Source organism: Cetorhinus maximus, chromosome 4 (assembly GCF_964194155.1).
Source record: "Cetorhinus maximus chromosome 4, sCetMax3.hap1.1, whole genome shotgun sequence".
Taxonomy (NCBI): Eukaryota; Metazoa; Chordata; class Chondrichthyes; order Lamniformes; family Cetorhinidae; genus Cetorhinus; species Cetorhinus maximus.
The window spans coordinates 8,099,044-8,125,110 of record NC_135882.1 but is presented as its reverse complement, the minus strand read 5'-3'; the positions used below and the strand labels follow the sequence as shown (position 1 = coordinate 8,125,110).

At 44.6% G+C, this 26,067-nt stretch overlaps 1 protein-coding gene across 1 annotated transcript; it reads right to left on the bottom strand.

Moving 5' to 3' along the window:
- Window positions 1–1,011: 1,011 nt before the first annotated feature.
- Window positions 1,012–25,577, bottom strand: galr1a (galanin receptor 1a). Its single transcript, XM_078539676.1, has 4 exons — window positions 25,535–25,577; window positions 24,507–25,180; window positions 17,817–17,882; window positions 1,012–1,329 (listed from the first exon to the last, which is right to left on the bottom strand). The coding sequence occupies exons 2-4, from the start codon at window positions 25,158–25,160 to the stop codon at window positions 1,012–1,014; spliced, it is 1,038 nt and encodes a 345-aa protein (XP_078395802.1). The 5' UTR covers window positions 25,161–25,180; window positions 25,535–25,577.
- Window positions 25,578–26,067: the final 490 nt, after the last annotated feature.

Below are 26,067 nucleotides of genomic sequence, written 5' to 3'. Positions count from 1 at the left end.
CTGTGCTGTATGATCCTATAACTATAATCCTTCTTTTGTCTCGTTGTGCTGCATACGGATGATCCATGGCATTTTTCCAGGATTCGCATTCATGTTCAAAATTTGTACCCAATTCTGATCTCAGTTGTACTGTCACTGAGTAGAAATCAGGACATGGGGCCTGGGGGCCTGCCCTCTGGCCAGCCTCCTGCACGCCTCATCGTCGAGTTTAAGAATGATAGCCAAGGGGGGCCATGGGATCGGCTAAAGGGTGGCAGAGCTGAGATGGAACCTGGGATTGTTCTGATCCATATGTCTTGAATTTACCCACAAAGCCATGGGTCAGAAAGGAGGGAAGGAAAATGGGTTGGGGGGGGTGGGTGAAATTGGTAAAGATGACAAGTAAAGAGGGCAAAGAGAAACAACCAGAACATTTGCATCAGATTTGGCCACGGACAGCCTCCATTTGGAGATGTCAACGCCTTGCTCCATTGCTCATTGACATCATTCGCAAAGATGCAGGGACCTTGCAGGCAGGTAATACTGAAAGCCTTACATACGCAGCTGTGCAGGCAATCACAGGTTAGTGCTCCAATCTAAGGACGTACACAATAAATAAATACTGAGAAGGTTGCAGCTACTGGGCTGAATACTACAGCGTCCCCCTTTCCCTTGAAATTCTATGTAATGCAAAGTGTTGGCGAATGTACTCTCACGGCAGATTAATTAGTGAACCTCAGTTTACTGAGACGGCCCTAATAAGCATGTGTAGTCTTCTCTTCCTGTGGGTACACTTTTGACAGTCCAGGGCAAAATTTGTTCTGAGTCATACTCGCGTGCTGTGCCTAATGTCCTCCTGTACACTGTCACAACTTCAAGCCTGTTCCTCAATACCTAAAGCCACACCCCAGAAAAATACGCTGCCTTTGGCTCTGTTAAGTCAATAGCCTCTTTGTGCTAACATAAAACGCGTGTGCGGTGGATATTACAACATTAGCATCTCACTGGCTGCGCCGCACCCAGTTTTACCGCTCACACGTTGGTGCAGCTAGTGGATGGCACAACGTCGGACCGCATCTGATACTCCTTGGCGTCGTTCGGAGGCGAGGCGGTGCGGGCCTTGCAGTTGAACACTTGCTGGTAGGACTTGCGGAAATTTTCCGACAGGAAGGCATAAATGATGGGGTTGACGGAGGAGTTGCTGTAGGCCAGGCAGTGCGCGGCTATCCTGAAGGCAAAGGAGGCGTCGGTGAGCGGGAAGCTACCAAACTCGGTCCACAGGTTGATCACGTGATTCGGCAGCCAGGAAATGCAGAAGACAACAATCACTACCAGCACCGTCTGGGCAGTCTGGAGGAGGGGCAGGGTACAAAGAAAGGAAACAAGAAACATTTGTTTTTTACTGAACATCAATCAGTGATTCCATTTAACCCTTTTCTTTGGCTACCCCCCTGTTTCATTCGCCTTGCCTTGCCTTCAGCATCTATATTCTAGTAAGACGTCCCAAGGTGTTTCCCAGGAACATGATCAGATAAAATTTGACGCTAAGACCTGGAATTCCCTCCCCAATCCTCTCCACATCTCTCTCCTCCTCTGAGTCGCTCCTGAAAGCAAAAGAGGCATCCATGAGGTGGTCACTATGCTTTTGGTCCACCTGTCCCAGTGTCTGCCCCTTTGGCTCGGTGTCAGTTTTTGGCTGATGGTGCTCCCACGAAGCACTTTGGGACTAACATTCCCTCTAAAGTTTCCTTGTTGTTTACGGCCTGTTTGTTGCACTATGCGGTCCCTTTAAGTTTGCTGCACAGCCTCACAAATACACAGCCTAGAAGGAATGTTGGACTCGCACATCTGCTTGTTGCATTGCCATAATGCATTCAGGGTTGTCGGAGGGCCACGCGCCCACCTAGCTTAAAGAGAGACATCGCTTTGGCGGTTAAAGGCGGTATATGATTGCAAGCTGTTGTTTACCTCTCTCTTGCACCAGTTAAAGAGATGCTCCATAACTAAGCTCTATGCTGCCTGCTTCTCAAGTGTTCATCCAAAAGATTGCATCCCGTTTAAAGAAAGAAAAAACTTGCATTTATATAGCGCCTTTCACCCACCTCAGGATATCCCAAAAGTGGTTCACAGCCAACCCAAGTACTTCTGAAGTGTTGTCACTGTTGTAACAGCGGGAAAATGTTTATTTAGTCCCTATTTCGTTAAATAAACATTGAAAACGCATTTGTCGGGGGAAAAAAACACAGACGTTTTTGCCATTAGATGGCATTTAAATAGTAAAAGGGGGGAATGGGGCTGATTGGGGACCGAAAAATGGGATTTACACACGGGGCAGAAATTTTCCCTCATCGGGCGGGTGCGGTGGGCGGGCCTGGGAGAGGCTGTGAAACCGACGGCCGCCCGCGATCAGGCTCCGACCGCGATGTCACGCCGGCTGGCCAGTTAACGGCCAGTCCGCGTGAAACACGCGCTGGGAGCCTCAGTGCTGCCGGGGTAGGGGGGGGGGAGCGGGAGGAGGAAGGCCAGCGCAAAAGCCTGCGCAGGCCCGGGGGGAGCGCACCCTAACAGCTCCCTGAAAGCACAGAGCCGCCTTAGGGAACTGACGGATTTTAAGTACAAAAATTAAACTTCTAACATATGAGACAAGCATGTCCTCGCTATGTGACTCAGTCACATGAAGAGGGACATGTGAAAAAGGGTGTTAAAAACTTTTTATTGTTTTTTTTTTTAGCAAGCGTTAGAAACCTCATCGTGCCCGTGGATGAGGTTTTGTTAAAAATTGCCAAGGCCTCCTGGCCTATTCGCCCGCCCGCCAACTGAATGGTTGAGCGGGCAGCAAAAAAAGAAGCTTCAGTAATTACTTAAGGGCCTTAACAGGCCTCTTAATTGTCGGCGGGCACGCTGCAGCCTCTCACACATGCACGCCAACCAAAAGATCACCAGAGTGCAAGACGAACTAATGTTATCGCACGCTATTTGACTCCTGTTCGGGTCGGGCACGCACCTGCCCACAGGGCGAAAAATTCTGCCCGTGGAGTCGGGGGCATGGCCGAGGTATTAAGTGAAAACTTTGCATCTGTCTTTACCAAGGAAGGTGATGTTGCACAGGTCATGGTGAAATTCAGACACGTGAGTTTAAAATTGGTATGGAGGAGATATTTGGATAGGCTGCCTGCACTTCAAGTTGATAAGGCACCAGGGTCTGATGAGACATATTCAGGGATACTGAGGGAACCGAGAGTGTGAGAGTTGTGAAGGCACTGACCATAATTTTCCAGTCTTCCTTAGACTCAGAGGTGGTGCCAGAGGACTGAAGTATTGCAAATGTTACACCTTTGTTCAAAAAGGGCTGTATAGAGAAGACCAGAAACTACAGACCAGTCAGTTTAACCTCAGCGGTGGGGAAACTTCTAGAAATGATAATTCGGGACAGAATTAATAGCCACTTGGGCAAATGTGGGTTAATTAAGGAAAGCCAGCACAGATTTGTTAAGGGAAAATTGTGTTTAACTAACTTGTCGGAGTTTTTTGCTGAGATAACAGGGAGGGTCGATGAGGGTAATACTGTTGATGTGGTGTACATGACTTCCAAAAGGCATTTGATAAAGTGCCGCAAAACAGGCTTGTGAGCAAAGTTAGTGCTCATGGAATAAAAGGGAAAGTGAGGACATGGATACAAAATTGGCTGAGTGACGGAAACAAGAGAGTAGTGATGGGCAGTTGTTTTTCAGATGGAGGAAGGTTTATAATGGAGTTCCCCAGGAGTCAGGGTTAGGACTCTTGCTCTTCATGAAATACATTAATAAGTTAGGTCTTGGAATACAAGGCACAATTTCAAAATGTGCAGATGATGTGGAATTTGGAAGTATTTTGAACCGTGAGGAGGATGGTGTAGAACGTCAAAAGGACATAGACAGGTTAGTGGAATGGGCAGACAAGTGGCAATGAAATTCAATGTGGAGAAATGTGAAGTGATTCATTTTGGTGGAAAGGACACTAGAAAGACAGTATAAAATGAAAGATACATTTAAGGGAGTGCAGGAGCAGGGGGACCTGGGTATGTACATAGGACTAATTAAAAGAGTGGTTAATAAAGCATACAGCATTCTAGACTTTATTAACAGGGGCATTGAGTACAAAAAACAAGGTAGCTATTTTAAACCTGTATAAAAGGCTGGTTCAGCCTCAGCTGGAGTATTGCATCTAGTTCTGGGCACTAGGCTTTAGGAGGGATGTGAAGGCAATAGAGAGAGTGCAGGAAAGACTCACGAGAATGGTTCCAGGGATGAGGAACTTGAGTTGCATAGAAAGATTGGCAAAGTTGGGATTGTTTCCTTAGAGAAGAGAAGGTTGAGAGGAGATTTGTTGAGGCATTCGAAATGATGAGGGGTCTGGACAGATGAATAGTGAGAAACGGTTCTCATTGGTGGAAGGATCGAGAACCAGAGGACACAGATTTAAGGTCATTGGTAAAAGGAACCATGGAGACATGAGGAAAAATGTTTCTCATGCAGCAAGTGCTAAGTATCTGGAATGCACTGCCTGAAAATATGGAGGCAGGGTCAATTGAAGCTTTCAAAAGAGAATTGGTTTGTTATCGGAAAAGGAAAAAAATGCAGATCTACGGGCAAAAGGAGGGGAGTGGCACGTGATGAATTGCTCCTTCAAAGGGCCAGCACAAACATGATGAGCTGAATGGCCTCCAATGGCCTCCTTCTGTGCTGTAACCATTCTATAATTCTGTGATTCCAAGATTTGCCATGTGATCTACTGATAGTCTTTAGCAGAAGAACAGAGGACAGGGTACTAGAAGCTGAGGATAAATGGTAAAATGCAACACTGATTTGACACCAGCAATACCATTTTATCCCCTGTTATCCTCTCTAAATCCCAGAAAGCAAAACACAGATTCAGTAGCAGAAAAATAGACACGCAGAGAGGTGTAAGGAGGGTATTCCTACACTTGGGGCCTGGGCAACTGAATGTGTGGTCACCAATGGTGGAGCGATTAAAACCAGAGACGTTGAAGAGGTCTGGAATTAGAAGAGTGCAGATACCTCAGAGGGTTGTGGGGCTGGAGGCGATTACAGAGATGGGGAGGAGGGCAAGGCCAGGGAGGGATTTGAAAACAAGGATCAGAGTTTTAAAACCAAGACATTGCTTGATCGGGAGCCAATGCGGGTCAGCGAGCACAGGGGTGATAGGGGAACAGGAATTGGTGTGAATTAAGACACGGAGGGTAGAATGTGGGAGACCATCCAGGAGTGCATTAGAATAGCCAAGCCTGGAGGTAACAAACCATGAATGAGGGTTTCAGCAGCAGATGAGCCGCTCACAAGATAATGACAGAAAGAAGGAAGAAAAACTGTGAGCTTATATATCTGTCTTCCTGAGAATATCATTGAAGAGAAAAGCACAGATTTATTGGAATCTCCAGTCACAGCACGGACCAGGGACCAAGCAAAACTCCTGCCAGGAATGGGAAGCACTCCCCAAACTCTTTAATATTTTTTGCTAATTAAAATACATTGCTCATAAAGCTGCAAGTGAAATTGATATTTCAGTAAAAACTACATCATATTTACCGCGAAGGTTTCTTTTCTGTTTTAAAATAGCAAACCCTTTACATTCAATGTTGTAAGCTGTTCCATTAGTGCCTCACAAATATATGTAACCAAGGAAACCTGACTATTCAGTACTTCTTCTGATCTGCAACATGTTGACAGCTGTGGAGAAGTCGGTGTGTCCATCATTAGCATTTCATATCAAAGTATCACTCCCAGGCTGTATTTAAGTTTAAGCGTAAATTAAGGCCCAAATTGCACTGAACTATGAATGCAAAGCCTTGTTTTTTTCCATTTACACTTCAAAAAGATGTATTTCCTGGAGCTCCATGAATTGGATGCTTTTCTCACCCATCAGCTCCAATTAATTCTGCATCAAGGACTGTAGTGAAGGTCAGCTGATAATGCGGGTCAGTGGAGCGTCTTGGTGCTTGATGAATGACTGGACCAACAGTCTATCTCCTATTAAATTTCAAGATTGAGAGCAGAGAAGGGAATCAGGTAGATCGGAGTCAAATTGGATACAGGGAAAGAAATAGAGTATTGGATTTAAGAGAGAGAGAGAGAGAGGGAGAAGCCAATAAGGAAAAGCAAGGAAAAAAAATTAAATTTAAAAATGTTAAATTGGAAAAACTGCTGGGAACAATTTACTGCCTCCAGGCATGGGACTTCATAGTTTTAATTGGGCCTTTTCTGGAGTGGAGAGGCTATGTAGGAGCATAGATCTCATTGTCACAAAATGCGACAAAGTTTAATTCATATAAATCAGCACAAATCCAGCAACTTCCTGAAACTCACAGGGACCTTAATGATGAGATCCTACTGGAGTGACGTAAAATGGCCAGCAGATTGTAGCAAATTATGATCATGACCCACTTCCTCGTAACAAACTGCTGGATGGTTTAAACCTAACATTGCAGTCAGTCCCCAAGGGGGAGGTGCCAGGAGCCCGGACTTACAGGCAAGTAAGACGTCCAGTGGGCACAGGGTGTCCAGTCGGAAGGCACCCGCCATAGCCCAGCCATCAGATCTCACCTGCGTCCTGGACACTTAGGGCTGGCCTTCTCTACCACGGGTAAAACCCCAGTGGAAACAGGAGGAGGCCCTTCAGTGGCCATTAATTGACCGCTAAGGGTTTCAGGTGGCCCACAAGCGAGCAGGCCGCCAAACGCCTCCCCTGCCAAGGATATTATACCCATGGGGGTGGGTGAGAGTTGGTAGGGAACCGCTGCCACTGGGCTCAAATTAATCCCCCCTCCCATGTCCACCTGCCAATCTGCACACGGGCGGAGCATGAATTCCAACCCTAGTGCCAGTAATGGTGGCCACTTAACTATTGTTTTGTCATAGAAAGCCATCTGGTTCACTGATGTCCTTTAGGGAAGGAAACCTGCCGTCCTTAACCAGTCTGGCCTACATGTGACTCCAAGCCCATAGTAATGTGGTTAACTCTTAACTGCCCTCTCAAAGGGATGAGCAAGCTACTTAGTTACATTCAAGAAGGCAGCTCAAGGGCAATTAGATTGGAGTCAAATTGGATACAGAAAAAGAAATAAATAGAGTATTGGATTGAGAGAAAGAAAGAGAGAGAGAGAAGCCAATAAGGAACACAATGACAAACTTCCATCTCGTAAGATGATGGTTTGCGAATGGTGATCAGTTATGTGGTAAGCATCACCTAGTGTGACTAAGGAGCCACACTCTGGCATGACAGCTTTTGCCACATTTGTTGCAAAGGAAGACAGTGGTCTGAGAAGGTGAATGATTTACTGGCCTCTGTTTTCTCTGGGTCCTTTTCTCAGACAGTGAGCTTTTTGTTCCTGCTCGCATCTTCCAATGTCCTTCTAAAAAGTCAGCCTCCAGAGATCACAGCCGCCAGTGACTATCTCCCAGTTATCAGTGTCAATGTCCACCATCTTCATATCTCACTTGCAGGTGACCTTATAGCGGGTGTATGTACGCCAGAAGGTCGTGACCCAGCGGTCAGTTCACTGTACCTTTGTGTCTTTGGGTTTATCCATCCGATGAAAGTGGCCAAGCCAGCACAGATGTCATTGGCTAAACAATGAGTATTCGCTGATGAAATTAGCACCCTCCAGGATCTCAGATTTGGTGACCTTGTCCTGCCAAGTGACGCCGACTGTACATCTGACACACCGAAGATGGAGACTGTTCAGCCTTTCCTCCTGCCTAGAATATGTTGTCCAGTTGTCACCACCACAGAGGAGTTCGCTGAGGATGCAGACTTGGTGAACTCACAGTTTGGCGTTCTCAGTGAGCTTGTTGTTCTTTCACACTCTCTTGCTCAGCTTGGACATAACAGCTGCAGCTTTCATGATGTGTGCGCTGATTTCAGCATCAAATGACAGATTGCTGGTGATTGTGGAGGCTAGATATGTGAAGCTATCAACAACCTCCAGTGTAACATTGTCAATGTTGATAGATGGCGGTACGGCAACTTCCTGGACCATGACATTTGTCTTCCTGATGCTGATGGTCAAACCAAACTCTTTACAGGGGGGTGACAGAGTCTGTCTATTTGCTGCTGATGGTGTCCCTCAGTATGAAACGCTAGTGCGGCATTGTCAGCGTAGAGCAATTCTCGGATGAAGACTTGCCGCACCTTTGTCTTGGATTTCAGGTGAGCAAGGCTGAACAATTTTCCATCAATTCTTCTATGTAAGTAGACATCCTCTGTAGATGACCTGAAGGCACACAACAGCAGCAAAGCAAAGAATGTACCAAAGAGCGTTGGTGCCAGAACACAACCCCGTTTGACCCCATTGAGGATCTCAAATAGTTTTGATGTTGCCTCATCATAGCTGTCCTTACCCATCATGTTGTCATGGAAAGAGATCACATTGACCTGCTTCAGTGGGCAGTCAATTTTCTCCAGCAGCTTAAATAGACTGTCTTTGCTCACATGGTCGAATGTCTTGGTGAGATCGATGAAAGCAATATTTTGTGGCCACGGCATTTCTCTTGCAGCTGCCTGATTTAATTGTAGATTTTCCACTGGATTCGAGGTAGGCGTGTTCAGCTAGGATCTGCAATCTGACAAGAGGAAGGTGGGCAAATACTTTTCCCATGATGCTCAGCAGGAAGATGCCTTGATAGTTGTTGTCATGACTGTGATCGCCCTCGTTCTTACACAGGGTCATAATCTTTGCCTCACAGATATCCAGATGCACTGCCCCCTCCCTCCAGCAGAGACAGAGAAGTTGGTGCAGGTGCTGCAGGAGTTCTGGTTTCCCCTTGCTTGATGAGTTTGGGTGGTATAGCATCAGCACCTGGGCCTTTGCCCATGGCGAGTGAGTCAATAGCTTTGCTAAGCTCCTGTACTGTGGGTTCAATATCCAGCTCTGCCTTGGCAGGCAGGCTTTCTGCGGTGTCTAAAGCTTCCTCAGTGACAGTATTCTCCCTAGAATACAACTCAAGACAGTGTCCCACCCATCTCTCCAACTGTTTATTGCAGTCGGTGATGACATCCCCTGCCTTTGTTTTCAATGGAGTCATTTTCTTTTGCCTTTTTGATCCCTTCACACATGCCCCTGGCATTTCCTGTGGCGAAGGACATCTGGATATTCTGGTAAGTTGTAACCAATAGTCTTTGGTGCACTGCCTAGCCGTCTGTTAGATTTTACTTTGAGTGGCTTTTAGTGCATTCAGAGTCTTCTCACTCAAATCTCTCCTGTGATTAATGAGAGTGGACCTCTTGGCTTCAAGGGCAGGTTCCATCGCAATGAGGTTAGCCTCGAGCCTGTCAGTTTTTTTTCCACTTTTGCTTCCCCTGTATTGACAGTGCAGGATTGCAAATGGTGTATCAAAGTTTGCTCCATTTTGCTTCTGCACTCCGTGTGGGAATGCAGGAGGGCACATGTTCAATCAAGCTGAGGAACTGTTGGTTTTTATCTGGGTTTGCAATATGGTTGACATTGATACGAGGATAGCATTTTTGTTTTGAATGAAAAAACTTTGAGGGTTGCATCCTAACTCTAGTGCATAAATACAGGCCTTACCAGTGATACCCACATCCTGTGAATGAATAACAATAAAAACATTGCTGAAAAAACAGACATGTTGTCAAAGTTGTTCATCTTGCACTCATCAGGACAAACACAAGACTGCCAAATTTCAAAGGAACACAACCGTTTACACTGCAGGAGAAAAGGATGTTGATTGATTGGCAAAGCAACTCTGATTGACCGAGGCATTCCCATGGAGAAAGCAATGGAGAACTATAGGCTCCCCAGGCTCCCGGGCAATTCAAAAAAGGTGCAAGGTTTGAACATATTCCTTTTGTTTGCAGAGAACGGATCCCTGTGGATGAATGTATGTTGTTTCTAGCAAGTTTAAATGAGTCATGTAACAAACTTGAGTGATTATCTTAAATTGGATGTTATTGGAATTATTGGCACACTCAGGGTTATTCAACAAGTGCTGTCCAATTGCAGAATCACATATAACAGTAGACATTTTGTTTTGGATTGGTTGAGTACAGTCTGTATTCTGCTTATTATGGATAACTAGAGGAACATGCAGTTTGATTTGATCAGCCGATCGCTGGTGCGTACAACCTATATACCTGGCATTGCACTGGCACTGAATTTCATACACAACATTGCACAATTGTGCATTTACACTTTGACACTTACATATGCTACTGTTACGCTTACAAGTGACATACATTCAAATGCAGGGACCCGTTCTCTGCAAACTAAAGGAATATGTTCAAGCCTTGAGCCTTCTTTGAATTGCCCAGGAGCTTGGGAAGCCTATAGTTCCCCATTGTTTTCTCAATGGCAAAGCCCCGTCCAATCAGAGATGACTTTCCAACCAATCAGCATTCTTTTCTCCTGTAGTATAACTTGTTGTGACGTTTTGAAATTTTGCATTCTTGTATTTGTCCTGAGGTGTACAAAATGAAAAGCTTCGGTAACACGTCTCTCTTTTCAACAATATTCAAGTTCTCTATTAGCAAGGAATAATAAAAATATTATGCCTTTGGAGGCACTGACACTCAGATAGATACTAAATCTGCTCAGATTCCATGACACTGTTTGAAAACTAACATTGTGTTCTCCTGATTTCTTAGTTAGCATTCCTCACCCAGCCGATACCACCAAAATGTAAATGAGTTGCTCATTTATTCACTTGCCATTTGTGGGGGGCCTTGTATGCAAATTGGACATTGCAATTGCCTACACAATTGTGACAAATTTTAAAAGTAATCCATTGACTATGGAGTGGATATCTGAGGGCAGGATAGAGCACTATGTAAATATAAGTTATTTATTTCAAGTGTTTATGTAATTCCCTCCTAAACATTATGATTGCCTCATCTCAACATCCACTTATAAAATGGCTAATTATCATTTGCATGACAAAGATCCACCTAACTTCCTCATTTATGTATGACTAATCCTGAGCTCATGGTATCCTGGTTACTCATTCATCGGCCATTGAAAATAATCATTAACTATTAACCCTCTCAAATTCATTCAATATTTTGAAGACTTCCATTTAGGAGTTAACTTTCTACTCCAGTGAATACACTTCTGGATTTAATGTCCCATAAATGTTACCCAATTCTATCCTAGTAAAGCCATGCTCTATTGTGCTCACGATTCCAATATCCTTTCTCTAAGATTGCCCAAAATGAAAACATACATCAACCGTGGTCTAATCAACGTCTCCTACAGATTTCCCATTATACCTTTGTTCCTGTATACAATGTCCCATTTATAAGATCCAGCAGCTCCTGGTTGGCATCCTTCTGCTTGTGTATAAGATGGTGGACATGCAGTAAATCGAACCCATTGGCAAACCCATTGGAGGTTGTACTAATGGCTGAAGTAACCAATGCTTGAGAGGCAGGTTCTGTGACAAGTGCCGCATATGAAATGGTTATCAGATGTCATTGTGGGTCATTGTTTTTGCTGCTGCTCCCTGTTGCCAAGCCGCTGCAGCCGCAGGTCATCATGGTGGCACACGCCAGCCCGCAGGTGATGTCGCCATTCTCCACTGTTGTCAGCTTGTGTTTCCCAGGCGCGAGAATTAATGTATCAGGCCTTCATGTCATGCTTGTGAGCATCCTTGAAACAGAACTTTGGGTGCTCTACTCGTCGTCTAGCTCTGGCCACCTCACCATACAGAAAATCTTTAGGTATGCAATCATCTTCCATCTTGCGAATGCAATCTTGAGTTTTGTGCCCTGAATGAACTCTGCGTCATCAATACTTTCTTTCAGGGAAAACATCGCCTCAAGGTATCATCGCATCATCCACGATCTGGCCATTGGCACCAATTTGAAGATACGATCTGCCCAGCATTCTCCACACCCGCACCTACCACGGTGCAGGTTGGGACACTGACCCCCCCCTCACTTGTCAACGGAGTGAAGGTGCAACACCAAAAGTTTCACAGCTCTGAACACCTCAGCCCACCATGCATCGACATCGCCAGTAGGAGAAACAATGCCGATTACCAACTCATCACACTGGCTCTCAAGCAAGTGCTACCCACCAAAGGCTTAGCAAGAAATGCTAATGTTGATACCGCTGAAGTTTGGAAGTCACTAAGTTCAATCATCTATGAAACATAGAAACATGGAAAATAGGAGCAGGAGTAGGTCAATCTTCCCTTTGAGCCTGCTCGTCCATTCAATATGATCATGGCTGATCCTCTATCTCAACCCCATACTCCCCCTCTCTCCCCATACCCCTTGACACCTTTAGAGTCCAGAAATCTATCTATTTCCTTCTTAAATACACTCAGTGACTTGGCCTCCACAGCCTTCTGTGGTAGAGAATTGCATAGGTTCACCACCCTCTGAGTGAAGAAGTTTCTTCTCACCTTAGTCCTAAGTAGCCTACCCTGTATCCTGAGACTGTGATCCCTTGTTCTAGACCGCGCCGCCCCCACCCCACCCAGCTAGAGGAAATATCATCCCTGCATCCAGTCTGTCCAGCCCTGTCAGAATTTTATACATTTCAATGAGATCCCCTCTCATTCTTCTAAACTCCAGTGAATACAGGCCTAGTCAACCCAATCTCTCCTCATACGACAATCCTGCCATCCCAGGAATCAGTCTGGTGAGCCTTTGCTGCATTCCCTCTATGACAAATATATCCTTTCTTGAATTAGGAGACCAAACCTGCACACAATACTCCAGGTAAGGTCTCACCAAGGCCCTGTACAGCTGCAGTGCGACATCCTTGCTCCTGTACTCAAGTCCTCTCGCAATGAAGGTCAACATACCATTTGCCTTCTTAACTGCTTGCTGTACCTGCATGCCTGCTTTCAGTGATTGGTGTTCAAGGACACCCAGGTCCCTTTGTACATCAACATTTCCCAATATATAACAAAAACAGAATTACCTGGAAAAACTCAGAAGGTCTGGCAGCATTGGCGGAGAAGAAAAGAGTTGACGTTTCGAGTCCTCATGACCCTTTAACAGAACTGAGTAATATTAGGAGAGGGGTGAAATATAAGCTGGTTCCCAATCTATCACCATTTAAATAATACTCTGCCATTCTGTTATTCCTATCGAAGTGGATAACTTCATACTTATCCACGTTATATTGCTTCTGCCATGTATTTGCCCACTCACTCAATCTGTCTAAATTGCCTTGAAGCCTCTTAACACCCTCCTCATTGCTCAGATTCCCACCTAATTTTGTGCCATCAGCAAACTTGGAAATATTACATTTGGCTTCCTCATCCAAATCATTGATATATATTGTGAATAGCTGGGAACCAAGCACTGATCACTGCGATATCCCACTAGTCATTGCCTGCCAATCTGAAAAAGACCCGTTTATTCCTACTCTCTGTTTCCTGTCTGCTAACCAATTCTCAATCCATGTCAATATATTACCCCCAATCCCATGTTCTTTAATTTTGCGCACTAACCTCTTATGTGGGACTTTATCAAAAGCTTTCTGAAAATCTAAATACACCACATCCACTGGTTCTCCCTTACCTATTCTACTAGTGACATCCTCAAAAAACTCCAGTAGATTTGTCAAACATGATTTCCCTTTCATAAATCTAGGTTGACTTTGTCTAATCCTGTTGATATTTTCTAAGTGTCCTGTTATCACATCCTTTATAAATAGACTCTAACATTTTCCCTTCTACTAATGTTAGGCTAACCGATCTGTAATTCACTGTTTTCTCCCTCCCTCCTTTTTTAAATAGCGGGAATACATTTGCCACCCTCCAATATGCCAGGACTGTTCCAGAATCTACGGAATTTTGTAAGATAACAACCAACACATCCACTATTTCCATGGCCACCTCCTTTAGTACCCTGGCATGAAGATGATCAGGCCTAGGGATTTGTCGGCTTTCAGTCCCATTAATTTCTCCAGTACTATTTTTTTACTAATACTAATTTCTTTCAATTCCTCCTTCTCACTAGACCCTTGGTGCCTAGCATTTCTGGGAAGCTATTTGTGTCTTCCTCCGTGAAGACAGAACTAAAGTATTTGTTTAACTGCTCTGCCATTTCCTTGTTTGCTATTATAAATTCTCCTGCTTCAGACTGTAAGGGACCTATATTTGTCTTCACTAATCTTTTATGTTTTTACATACTTGTAGAAGCTTTTACAGTCCACTTTTATGTTCCTTGCAAATTTACTCTCACACTCTATTTTTCCCCTCTCAATCAATCTCTTGGTCCTCCTTTGCTGAATTCTAAACTGCCCCCAATCCTCAGACTTGCTACTTTTTCTAGCAACTTTCTATGACTGCTCTTTGGATCTAATGCTATCCTTAATTTATTTTATTAGCCATGGTTGGGCAGCTTTTCCTGTTGTGTTTTTGCACCAGAAAGGAATAACAGTTGCAATGCATACATTCGTTCCTTAAATGTTAGCCATTGTCTATACACCATCATGTCTTTTAATGAAGTTCCCCAATCTATCTTAGCCAACTCATGCCCCATACCTTCGTAGTTTCCTTTGTTTAGGTTTAAGGCCCTAGTTTAGATGCTGAGAGGCTGTTTCCCCGTGCCGGGGAAGCAAGAACATGGGGTCACAATCTCAGAATAAGGGGTCGACCATTATTTAGAACTGAGAGAAGAAGAAATTTCTTCACTCAAAGGGCTGTGAATCTTTTGGAATTGTCTGCTCCTGAGAGCTGTGGGTGCTCAGTGACTGAGTATATTCAAGACAGAAATCAATAGTTTTTTGGGTACTAAGGGAATTATGGGATGGGGAGAGTGCAGGAAGGTGGAGTTGAGGTAGAAGATCAACCATGATATTGTTGAATGGCGGAGCAGGCTCGAGGGGCCGAATGGCCTACTCCTGTTCTTACTTATTAAGCTTGCCCCCTATCTGTGCTCGACCTTGACCTGCTTCTAACTCTCATATCCTCATGCATTTTTCCTCATAGCTTGCCATGTGCCCTTGATTTAGTATCATCAGCTATCTAGGATATAGTTTTCATCATTTCTCTATGCAAATTATTTAATATGCAGCAATTGAAAGACACTGGCACAGCCACCCAGGCAACGTCACTAGCTATGTCCCACCAATTTGAGAAACATGATCCTCTTTGCTTTCAGCCCATTAGCTATGCCCTTAACCATTGCTTGAATTTTTCGGCTCTCCGAAAAGTCGACAGGGAACACATCCCCGCTAACTCCGGCTGCCCCGCAGCCATTTTATGCTCAAATGAGCGTTGATCGGCAATAGGCGCGACTTCCACCCCTCACTCAGGAGGAAGTCCCGCCTTGGAGGGTTAATTGGCCAGCAGCTCGCCAGTCCCTGCAGCAACAGCGCTGCAATGGCCGGAAGAGGAACTTCACGGAGCTGCATGAGACTAAGTCCTGGGAACCAGAGACCCAGGTAAATGTCAGAGGTCCCAGGACGGGGGTGGTGGGGAAGGCCTGGGGGCTCACGAGGAGGGTGATCGGGGTTTCGGGGGATAGGCCTGGGGTGGAGGGAGGTCCAGAGTTCACCAGGCCTTAGGGGGAGGGCTCCCCCGGTCAGAAGAGGGCTTCTGATGGAGGCACCCACCCCCTCCCCCTTCCTGCCCGAGATCAAACTTCCTTTATTCCTGGCCTTCCCCCATGGAGCTTCAATCCTCCCACCAACTTAAAAATTGAGGGAAACAGCCCTTAAGTTGTCATTAATTGGCCACTTAGCGACCTCAAATTGGGCAAGGGTGGGCTTCCTGCCCCAGAATAAAATTGCAATGCAGTCTGGGCGGGCAGGAAGCTGGAGGGAAGCCCGTCCCTGTAATTTCACGCTCCCCCCTCCCAAACCCGCCTATAAATCCCCGCAGGGGGGTGGGGGGTGGGAGGTGATGGGGAGCGTAAAATTCTGGCCCATGTTTCCACTTCAGCTTAAATAGCGTGACTATTAATCTTCTCAATAATTTGAAAGTGTGCATGCATTAGTTCCCCTCTCAAACTGAACCTACAGCCTCCTTTCGTCGATGGCCCTTGTTGAACTCCAGTCATCAAAGCAGTCAAGCAAGATCTGGTCTTTTTTAAATCCATGTTGACAAGGCTTGTGTTCCCTCGAGTATCAAAGACAAAGGGGCGATTCTAACTGAGGTGTTTCAGCTGGTTAAAGGAGTTAATAGGGTAGATGAAGAGAAACCATTTCCTCTGGAGGAACAGTCCAGAATAACGAGGCGTCACCTTATAATTAGACCTCACCCATTCAGGGGGGATGTCAGGAGTCACTTCTTCACACAAAGGGTAGTGGAAACCTGGAACTCTCTCCCCCCAGAAGCTGCCAAGGCTGGGGATCAATTGAAAATATCAAAACTGAGATTGATCAATTTTGTTAGGCAAGTATATTAGAGAATTAGAAAACCAAGGCAGATAGATACAGATCAGACATGATCTAATTGAATGGTGAGAGGTTGAATAGCCTCTTCCTGTTCCTATGTTACTTCCTATGTTCCTATACTGCTCCACATTACCATAAAAGTTTCTCATCCTTCACTTCTGTTATTCCTTATTATGGTCTCTAGCTGTTTGCCAATTAGTAATATAGGACCATAAGACATAGGAGCAGAAATTAGGCCATTCGGCCCATCGAGTCTGCTCTGCCATTCAATCATGGCTGATAAGTTTCTTAACCCCATTCTCCCGCCTTCTCCCCGTAACCTTTGATCCCCTTACCAATCAAGAACCTATCTATTTCGGTCTTAAATACATTCAATGACCTGGCCTCCACAGCCTTCTGTAGCAATGAATTCCATAGATTCACCACTCTCTGGCTAAAGAAGTTTCTCCTCATCTCTGTTCTAAAAGGTCTTCCCTTTACTCTGAGGCTATGCCCTCGGGTCCTAGTCTCTCCTACTAATGGAAACATCTTCCCCACGTCCACTCTATCCAGGCCTTTCAGTATTCTGCAAGTTTCAATCAGATCCCCCCTCATCCTTCTACACTCCATCGAGTATAGACCCAGAGTCCTCAAACGTTCCTCATATGTTAAGCCTTTCATTCCTGGGATCGTTCTCGTGAACCTCCTCCGGACCCTCTCCAGGGCCAGAACATCCTCCCTGAGATACGGGGCCCAAAATTGCTCACAATATTCTAAATGTGGTCTGACCAGAGCCTTATAAAGCCTCAGCAGCACTTCCATTTTATGAGATAGAATTTTGGAAAACTATGATTTGCACCTATACTATTTTATCATTACTCCCTCTCATGTTTCTAGAACCATCTTAAGCCCCATTCATTGTAATATTTTTCTCAGAATTGGCAGGTACAGCAATCCTACCCAGTCCTCTTTCCCTAATTAAATCAATCCAAAAGACATCACTATCTGAAGGTATTGTTGCACTATTGCGAAGATTGTAACCAACCATTAGTCACATGTATAAATCTTTGCCCAAATATTTGGTTCATTATCTTGCACTAGGTCATTGGTCTATGTATACTGGTAAAATAGCTTAAACTCCAGCAAGTGTGCATCACATACTGAATGCCATCCTGTTTCAATAACAACTTGCATTTATATGTCGCCTTTAATGTAATGAAACATTCCAAGGTGCTTCACAGGAGCATTAGCAACCAAAATTTGACCCTGAGTCACATAAGGAGAATTTAGCCTGGTAAGTTTTAAGGAGTGTCTGAAAGAAGGAGAGAGGGTGAAGAGATGAAAGGATCAAAGAGGGAATCCCAGAGCTTTGAGCCTAGACAGTTGAAGGACGGCCGCCATAGGTGGAGTGATTGAAATTGGGAAAGTGCAAGAGGTCAGGTTTGGAGGGGAGACGAGATCGCGGAGGATCAAGATACCAGCTTACCTTCTTTTTAGATGTTTCTGATTTCTTCGACATATTGCGTAATTTTTTGTGTAAGTGATTCAGCACCTGCAAATAACACAAGTGTTATCATAAAATCACTGATAGTGAATGGTAGTCTACAATTGCTTATTTTTCCTAAGAAAAGCCCACAAAAAGACAACTGAATTTGCAATAAAAACTGAAAATGCTGAAGCACTCAGCAGGTCAGGCATCATGGAGATAGCGAGAGAGAGAGACACAGTGCTGGTGTTTCGGGTTGGTGACCTTTTATCAGAACTGGGCAATGTTGGAAACATGACAGTTTCTAAGGATGGATTGGAACATAGGAGCATGAGTAGGCCATTCAGCCCGCCAAGCCTGCTCCACCATTCAAACAGATCACAGCTGACCACCTATCTCTATGCCATTTTTCCCCACCATCCTCATATCCCTCGATGTCATAAATATCCAGAATCCTATCGATTTCTAACTTGGACCTGCTCAATAACTGAGCTTTCACAGCCCTCTGGGATAGACAGCAACAGAGTTAAAGCAAGTTCTTGCCCCATTCTCACCAGCCTTTTGCCATTCAATCATTCCTGCCCTTCACCCCATTACTGACCTTGCTTATCGTTCTAACTTCCCCATCCCTTTCCCTGACTCTGTACTTGCTTAGAAACTGCTTTTACTTCAGATTTTCGGCAACTGCCATATTTTGGCATTTGTTTCACTGAATTTGCATTAAAAATCCTGAAGATCATTTTTAACGTCTAAACTGCAGGACAAGTGGAGCAGGAATTAGATCAACAATTGGGGTAAAATGGGCTTTAGAAAAAATTACGGTTGGTAGATTTCCAAAAGCAAACAGAGCCACTATTCTAGATGCTGCACGACTGATAAGAAACTAAAATATCAGATCCCCATGTTTGTATCTATCTTAGGCAAGCATTTAACCAAACTGCTAGTCCAGATATCGACAATAAAACTGTGATGATCATGTTTTGTGCTAAAGGAGTCACAGGAATTGGTAGACTTTCAAGCATGATGCTTTTTGTAAAATGTAGAACAAGAATATTGCTAATAAATATTCTGCTTCTTTTTTAAAAGAACTTTGTCTTCGTGTGTATTTCATTACATCATGACATCCATCGAAAATAAATAAAGAGAAATGAATATCTTTCATGTAATTCATACTGTGTACCAACATCAATATAATGGATGCAGTTCTCTGTCGTATGTAAGCTGTTCGTGTTTAGCTTACACAGAGGCTTATGGCTCTGGGTAGAAGATGGTTGAGTCCGAGTCAAGAAAATGTAGACATGCAGATGTGTGTTCTTCATTGCAAATCAATTAGCTAGAAACCTGAAAGCATTTTAGCACATAGCCCGCAGATAGTCCTGGGGAGTCGAATTAACGCAGGTACAGATGATAGATGCAAGCATGAGGCTGTACATTTCTGAGGTAGGGTGTGCGTGCTGAAGCAGCAATTTACATTTAAACGAAAATCTCCTGTCCCTTTATTTGGATGTGTGGCAAACCAGCGGAGCCCAAACGATTTAAAATGTGAAACTAAATCAAGGTCTTAACAATCACAGTGCTGGTGACCTGGGATAAGCAATAGAATATGGTGCAGGAACAAAATGTGTCTACAATTCCTCTGAAGGTTTTTTGACAGCATAGAAAGGGAAGATTTGTTTCCATTGGCAGGAGGGTTGGTATCCACAAGACAGTTTTAAAATAATTGGCCAAAAAAAGACCCAGGCAGAGATAAGGAGAAATATTTTTACTGAGTGAACTTTTATGATGCACTGCCTGAAAGGGATGATGAAAGGAAATGCAGTAGTAACTTTCAAAAGGAATTGGCACCTCTACTTAAAAAGGAAAAATTGCAGTGCAGTGGGGAATGAGCAATGGAGAGGGACTGTTTAGATATGTCTTTCAGTGAGCTGGCAAACACCCAATGAGACAAAAGGTCTTCCTCCACATTGTATGATTCTACGGCAACAATTTAAGTTCTAAACTTGCCCCACTCAGCCATGAAAGTTGCTTCAGATGTAACCAAACTTCAAACTGGGAGGATTCATCTGTCACTGGGCAGGTCCAATCCCTATTTCATGTACATAGACCCAAATCCACTAGGATATTCCTGTAGATTTAACCTGAGGTTGATGAAAGACTGATTACAATAATAGCAGCTACCTCCACAAACCAGATAAATAAATTGTTTCACATTCCTTTCATTGTCCAAGCTCTCTTGAAATGCCATCCAATGACAAAAGAATCTTCAAACTGTACTGATAGTTCACTGTACTGCTAGTTGTAGGCAAAGTAACAAAGCACTCTAGCTAAACATATGTACTATTGCTTTTGTACTCTCTTCTCATCAGTTTTCTATTGCCTCCTCCTCTCCTGAAAACACTGACTCCTTCCTGGGGTACTAAATATCTTGGCTGAGTGACATTGCTTCACATGTGAACCCAGATAGTGAACTATGGCCAAACTACGTGATTGCGAGAGATGAGGGTGAGGGAGTAACATTGTAAAGCCTGATCCAGCCTTCATTTGACATCCACATGTATAGTCCCTGATAGGGTTGGAGCTCAGTGATAACCAGCCAAACTTCAAGCTGATTTTGTTGCTCCTAACCTAGGATGCTAAGACCAATTAAAGGGGTAGATCAAGGCTTTGGGTGACCATTTAAAATGGGTATTAATTAAATCAGCAGGCAATAAATCGCTCTACATTTTATTTCCATTGAAGTCATTGGGAACAATGTAAATATCGCTATCAATCATTTTGTATTGCCATACAAAGCCAAGGACTATCCCATAATGTTACTCCAACTGAGATCAGCTAAGGAAGTTGTTCATGAACCTTTATAAAACACTGGTTCAACCTCAACTGGAGTACTGTGTTCAATTCAGGCAAGATGTGAATACATCGTGAAGAGGGCAAAAATGATCCTGAAAAGATTCAGAGGAAAACAGGCCTGTTAGCCTGACATCAGTAGTGGGGAAAATGCTAGAATCTACAGTAAAGGATGCAATAACTAGACACTTAGAAAATAATGGTAGGTTTGGGCAGAGTCAACATGGATTTATGAAAGGGAAATCATGATTAACAAACTTGTTGCAGTTTTTTGGCGATGTAACTAGCAGAATAGAGAAGGGGGAACGAGTGGATGTGGTATATTTAGATTTTCAGAAGGCTTTTGATAAGGTCCCACCCAAGAGGTTAGTAAACAAAATTAGAGCATATGGGACTGAGGGCAATATGCAGGCATGGATTGAGAATTGGGTAAGTGACAGAAAACAGAGAGTAGGAATCAATGAGTCATTTTCAAATTGGCAGGCTGTGACTACAGGGGTACCGCAAGGATCAGTGCTTGGGCTCCAGCTATTCACAATCTATAACAATGATTTGGATGTAGGGATTATGTCATATTTCCAAGTTTGCGGGTGATGCAAAGCTAGGTGGAAATGTGAGTTGTAAGGAGGGTGCAAAGACACTTCAAGGAGATTTGAAGAGGGTAAGCGAGTGGGCCAAAATTTGACGGATGGAACATAATGTGGAGAAATGTGAGGTTATCCACTTTGGCAGGAAAAACAGAAATACAAGATATTTATTAAATGGTGAGAGGCTGGGAAGTGTTGATCTTCAAAGGGACCTGGGAGTCCTTGTTCATGAGTCACTGAGAGCTAACATGCTGGTACAGCAAGCAATTATTGGGATAAATTAAGCCAAAAAGGAACCCAAGGCTTTCACATTTTATTGCTCTGTAAATTGCATCAGTAAACAAAATTGACTGTGCTAAATAGGAAGATCAAAAACCACCGAAATGGGGCTTAGGTGGCACAATTTAGTTTGCTTTGGAGTCAGCTTTGGGTCTTAAGAATTAAGAAGGCAAATGGTACATTGGCCTTTTTTACAAGAGGATTTAAGTGTAGGAGTAAAGATGTCTTATTGCAATTATGTATAGTCTTGGTGAGACCGCACCATGAGTATTGTGTGCAGTTTTGGTCTCCTTACCTAAGGAAAGATATACTTGCCGTAGAGGGAGTGCAACAAAGGGTTACCAAACTAATTCCTGGAATGGAGGGATTGTCCTGTGAGGAGAGGTGAAATAAGCTGGGCTCTAATTCTCTGGAGTTTAGAAGAATGAGAGGTGACCTCATTCAAACATACAAAATTTTAACAGGGCTCGACAGGGTAGATGTGGCTTTCCCTTGGCTGGGGGTGTCTGGAACCAAGGGACACAATCTCAGAATAAGGGGAAGGTCATTTAAGACTGAGATGAGGAGGAATTTCTTCACTCAAAAGTTGGTGAATCTTTGGAATTCTCTGCCTCAGAGGGCCATGGAGGCTCAGTCATTGAATATATTCAAGACCGTGATTTTTACATATTAAAAACACCAAGGGATACGAGGAAAGTGCAGGAAAATGGCATTGAGGTAGAAGATCAGCCATGATCTCATTGAGTGGCAGAGCAGGCTCGAAGGGCTGAATGGCCTTCTCCTGCTCCTATTTCATATGTTCTGGGCATGAGGGACTTCACTTACATGGATAGATTGGAGAAGCTGGGGTTGTTCTCGCAAGAAAATGTTGAAAGGAGGTTTGTAGAAGTGTTCAAAATCATGAGGGGTCCAGACAGAGTGTATAGAGAAGACTTGTTTCCACTGGCAGAAGGGTTGAGAACCAAAAGAAGCAGAGGCGACATGAGAAAATCTTTTTCGAGCAGCGAGTGTTTAGGATCTGGAATGCACTACCTGAGAGTGTGGTGGAAGCAGATTCAATTGTGGCTTTCATAGGAACACTGGGACATCAGAACAGGAGTAGGCCATTCGGCCCATCGAGCCTGCTCCACCATTCAAATAGATCATGGCTGATATCCACCTCTACGCCATTTTGTCCGCACTATCCTAATATCCCTTGATGCCATTAGTGTCCTGAAATCTATCGATTTCTGTCATGACCGTGCTCAATGACTAAGCTTCCACAGCCCTTTGGGGTAGAGAATTCCAAAGATTCACCACCCTTTGAGTGAAGAAATTCCTCCTCATAGTCCTAAATGGCCTGCCCCTTATTCTGAGACTGTCCCCTGGTTCTAGACTCACCTGCCAGGGGAGACATCCAATCCACATCTACTCTGTCATGCCCTGTAAGAATTTTGTAAGTTTCAATGAGATCACCTATCATTCTTCGAAATTCTAGAGAATAAAGGCCCAGTTTCCTCAATCACTCCTGAGAAGACAATCCCGCCATCCCAGGGATTATCCTGGTGAACCTCTGTTGCACTCCCTCCAAGACAAGTATATCCTTCCTTAGATAAGGAGGCCAAAACTGTACATAATACTCCAGGTGTGGTCTCACCAAGACTCTATACAATTGCAGCAAGACATCTTTACTCCTGTACTCAAATCCCTTTACAATGAAGATCAACATACCATTTGCCTTACTAATCACTTGCTGCACCGGCATGTTAGCTTTTAGTGGCTCATGAACAAGGACACCCAGGTGCCTCTGGACATCAACCCTCCCCAACCTCCCACCAGACAAGAAACATTTCATTCCCCAGCCCCGCCTCCCCCCAACCAAAGTGGGCAACCCCACACCTGTTCACACTACATTCCGTCTGCCACGCTCTTGTCCACCCAGCCAGCTCATCCAGACCCTCCCCACGCCCCACATCCCAAACCCATCCCCGAGCTAGTGCGCTAATTCAGTGCCCCAAACCATTCTTTACAGTTTACAAGAAGAAAAAGCTGTGACTTTTTTCAGGAACTGTCAATCCATGAGTTGTTTTATTCACACAAGGAAATTACCTTTTCGATAACATTTAGTTGGATCTGCTCTTAAATGAGGGGGTTGAGTTTAAGGTCGGACTGAGATAGAGCAGGATTGATTTTTCTTTTGTTCTTTTATGAAACGTGGGGTTAGCTGGTAAAGGCAGCATTTATTGCCCATCTCCCAATTGCCCTTGAAGTGGTGAGCCGCCTACTTGAACCGCTGCAGTCCATTTGGTGTAGGTACACCCACAGTGCTGTTAAGGGAGGGAGTCCCAGGATTAGTCACCGGTGTGAGGTTTACAAGTATCCTAGCAGTTGAAGCGAGTCATTTTCCGAACGCTGACCTGAATTACCAAACCGTGACCTTATAGTCGCTGTCCAACAAGCGACTGGCAGGATTTAGACAATAAACACACCTTAACCGGCGGTTGAACCTACGAGATTGATGTCCACCTAACTCAGCTTCTCCCCAATTGTTGTAATTGGCGTCGTGTGCGTTTAATTAAATTTACAAAGTGCCATCAGGAAAGATAATGGATTGTCCAACAGACACCATCACATCCCAGCGTTAGACCAGACACGATCCGAAAGGGGAAGGTGTCTGCAAAGCGACACAACTTTCCGGACCTGTCGCTGTCCAATGGAGTGACCATTAAACGGGGATTAAGTGTGACTTGGATCTCACCAGGGGACTGAAGACAACGTGAAAAGTTCACCATGTACTAGGCTGATTCCAGTAGAATAAATCAGTTTGGTTCTACAGTTTTAACCAGGATGGACCATGAAACTATCACGATATCTCCAACACTGTAACTATCAGTTTAAACCACGACATCAGGGGTTATATATAAATATATATATATTAAAAAAAACACTCTCTTTAGTTTGTTTTTTGTTTTTTTTTGGTTGCCAGCACATGCCTTACCTTGGCGTAGCAGTAGCAGATGAGAAGCAGGGGCAGCAGGTAACCCACCACGAAAGTAGCCACTTTGTAGATCTGCCTGTGGGTGGGGACGTCCCAGTTCTCCCAGCAGAAGGGACCCTGCGCCTCCCTGCGGACCAGCATGTGGTAATAAGCCGTCGGCGAGGCCAGGGCCAGGGACAGGAGCCAGATGCAGACCATGCTGATGAGGGCGTTGCGGGAGACCCGAATGCAGGAGGACTTTCTGGAGTGGACGATGGCGATGTAGCGGTCCACGGCCATGGCCGACAGGGTGAAGATGCTGACCAGCACCGACACCGTGAAGAAGTAGTGGACGAACCTGCAGAGGAAGCCGCCGAAGATCCAGCGCGGCAGGATGTAGTAGGTGGCCTGGAAGGGGATGCAGAAGAGCAGGTAGGAGAGGTCAGCGATGCTCAGGTTGAGGATGAAGATGTTGGTGGTGCTGAGGGCTTTGCCCGGTTGGCTGCGGGCCAGCACTGTGATGACCAGCGAGTTGCCCAGGACCCCGAGGCAGAAGATCAAGCTGAAGATGAAGAGGACAATGAAGCTGTCAGTGCTGATCTGGTGCTGCCCATCTCCCGCCGAGCCCCCTGCAGCCGTCTCATTGCTCTGGGTCATGTTCTGATTCTCATCCATGCCGACCCAGCGCGGTTAAACTGGAACAAGTGAAGACATTCTCATTAATTAGCACAAGGCTTTGCAAAAGTTTTCTCTCTTTCCAGATTGCTCTAAAGTTGGTGCAAATTTCAATGGATTAGTTCGCCACTGAATGTCTCTCCAAACCCTGTTCTCTAAGCCCACTTTATCAACACCCCATTTCCAAACTTAGCCTTAACCCTGTATCTCCTGACTCCTCACTTGCTGACTGTAGAATGGGATTTGCATTGATTCGCCTTTTTCTTCCAGTGAGGTTTTGTGTTTACACACACTCTGATCTCCCACCCACCCTTGGTGCCAATTTTCTCTGTCTTGTCTTTATTTAAACCGCAGATCAGATGAAGCTCATTTACCTTGTTGGCTTCCCCCTCTGTTGAGCACGCTGCTATGTGACTGAAGGCTTCACATGCTGCTACCGAGTCGCTGCCAGGCATCTCTCTCTCTCTCCAGCTCTCAGCCTCCTAACGCCAGTCACACACACACACACACACACCGCTCCCGCTGCCAATTGAGAACCCAGTCTGTTCTTCTGGTGAAGGATAATTGACAGGGCTGTAAATGGGGAAGGGATTAATCCCTCAGTTGGAACATCACTGGAAGTTTGACATTACTGAGCTGTCCCTGACTTAATAAAGGTCCAGTGTAATTTTTTTTTTGACATTTTTCGAATCAAAGATATCACCAGATATTGGTATAGCTCCTTTGTAAATATTATTTAGGGAGCTGACAAAGATGTTTGTCCACTAGCCATTTCAGTGAGGAGCTCTGAGGGAGAAATGGGATGCACTGTCAGGGCAACACAGCTGATCCAGGTATTTTCAAACAACCTGTGTTTATATCAGCGCCTTCGTGACCTCAGGACATCCTAAAGTGTTTTGCAGCCAAT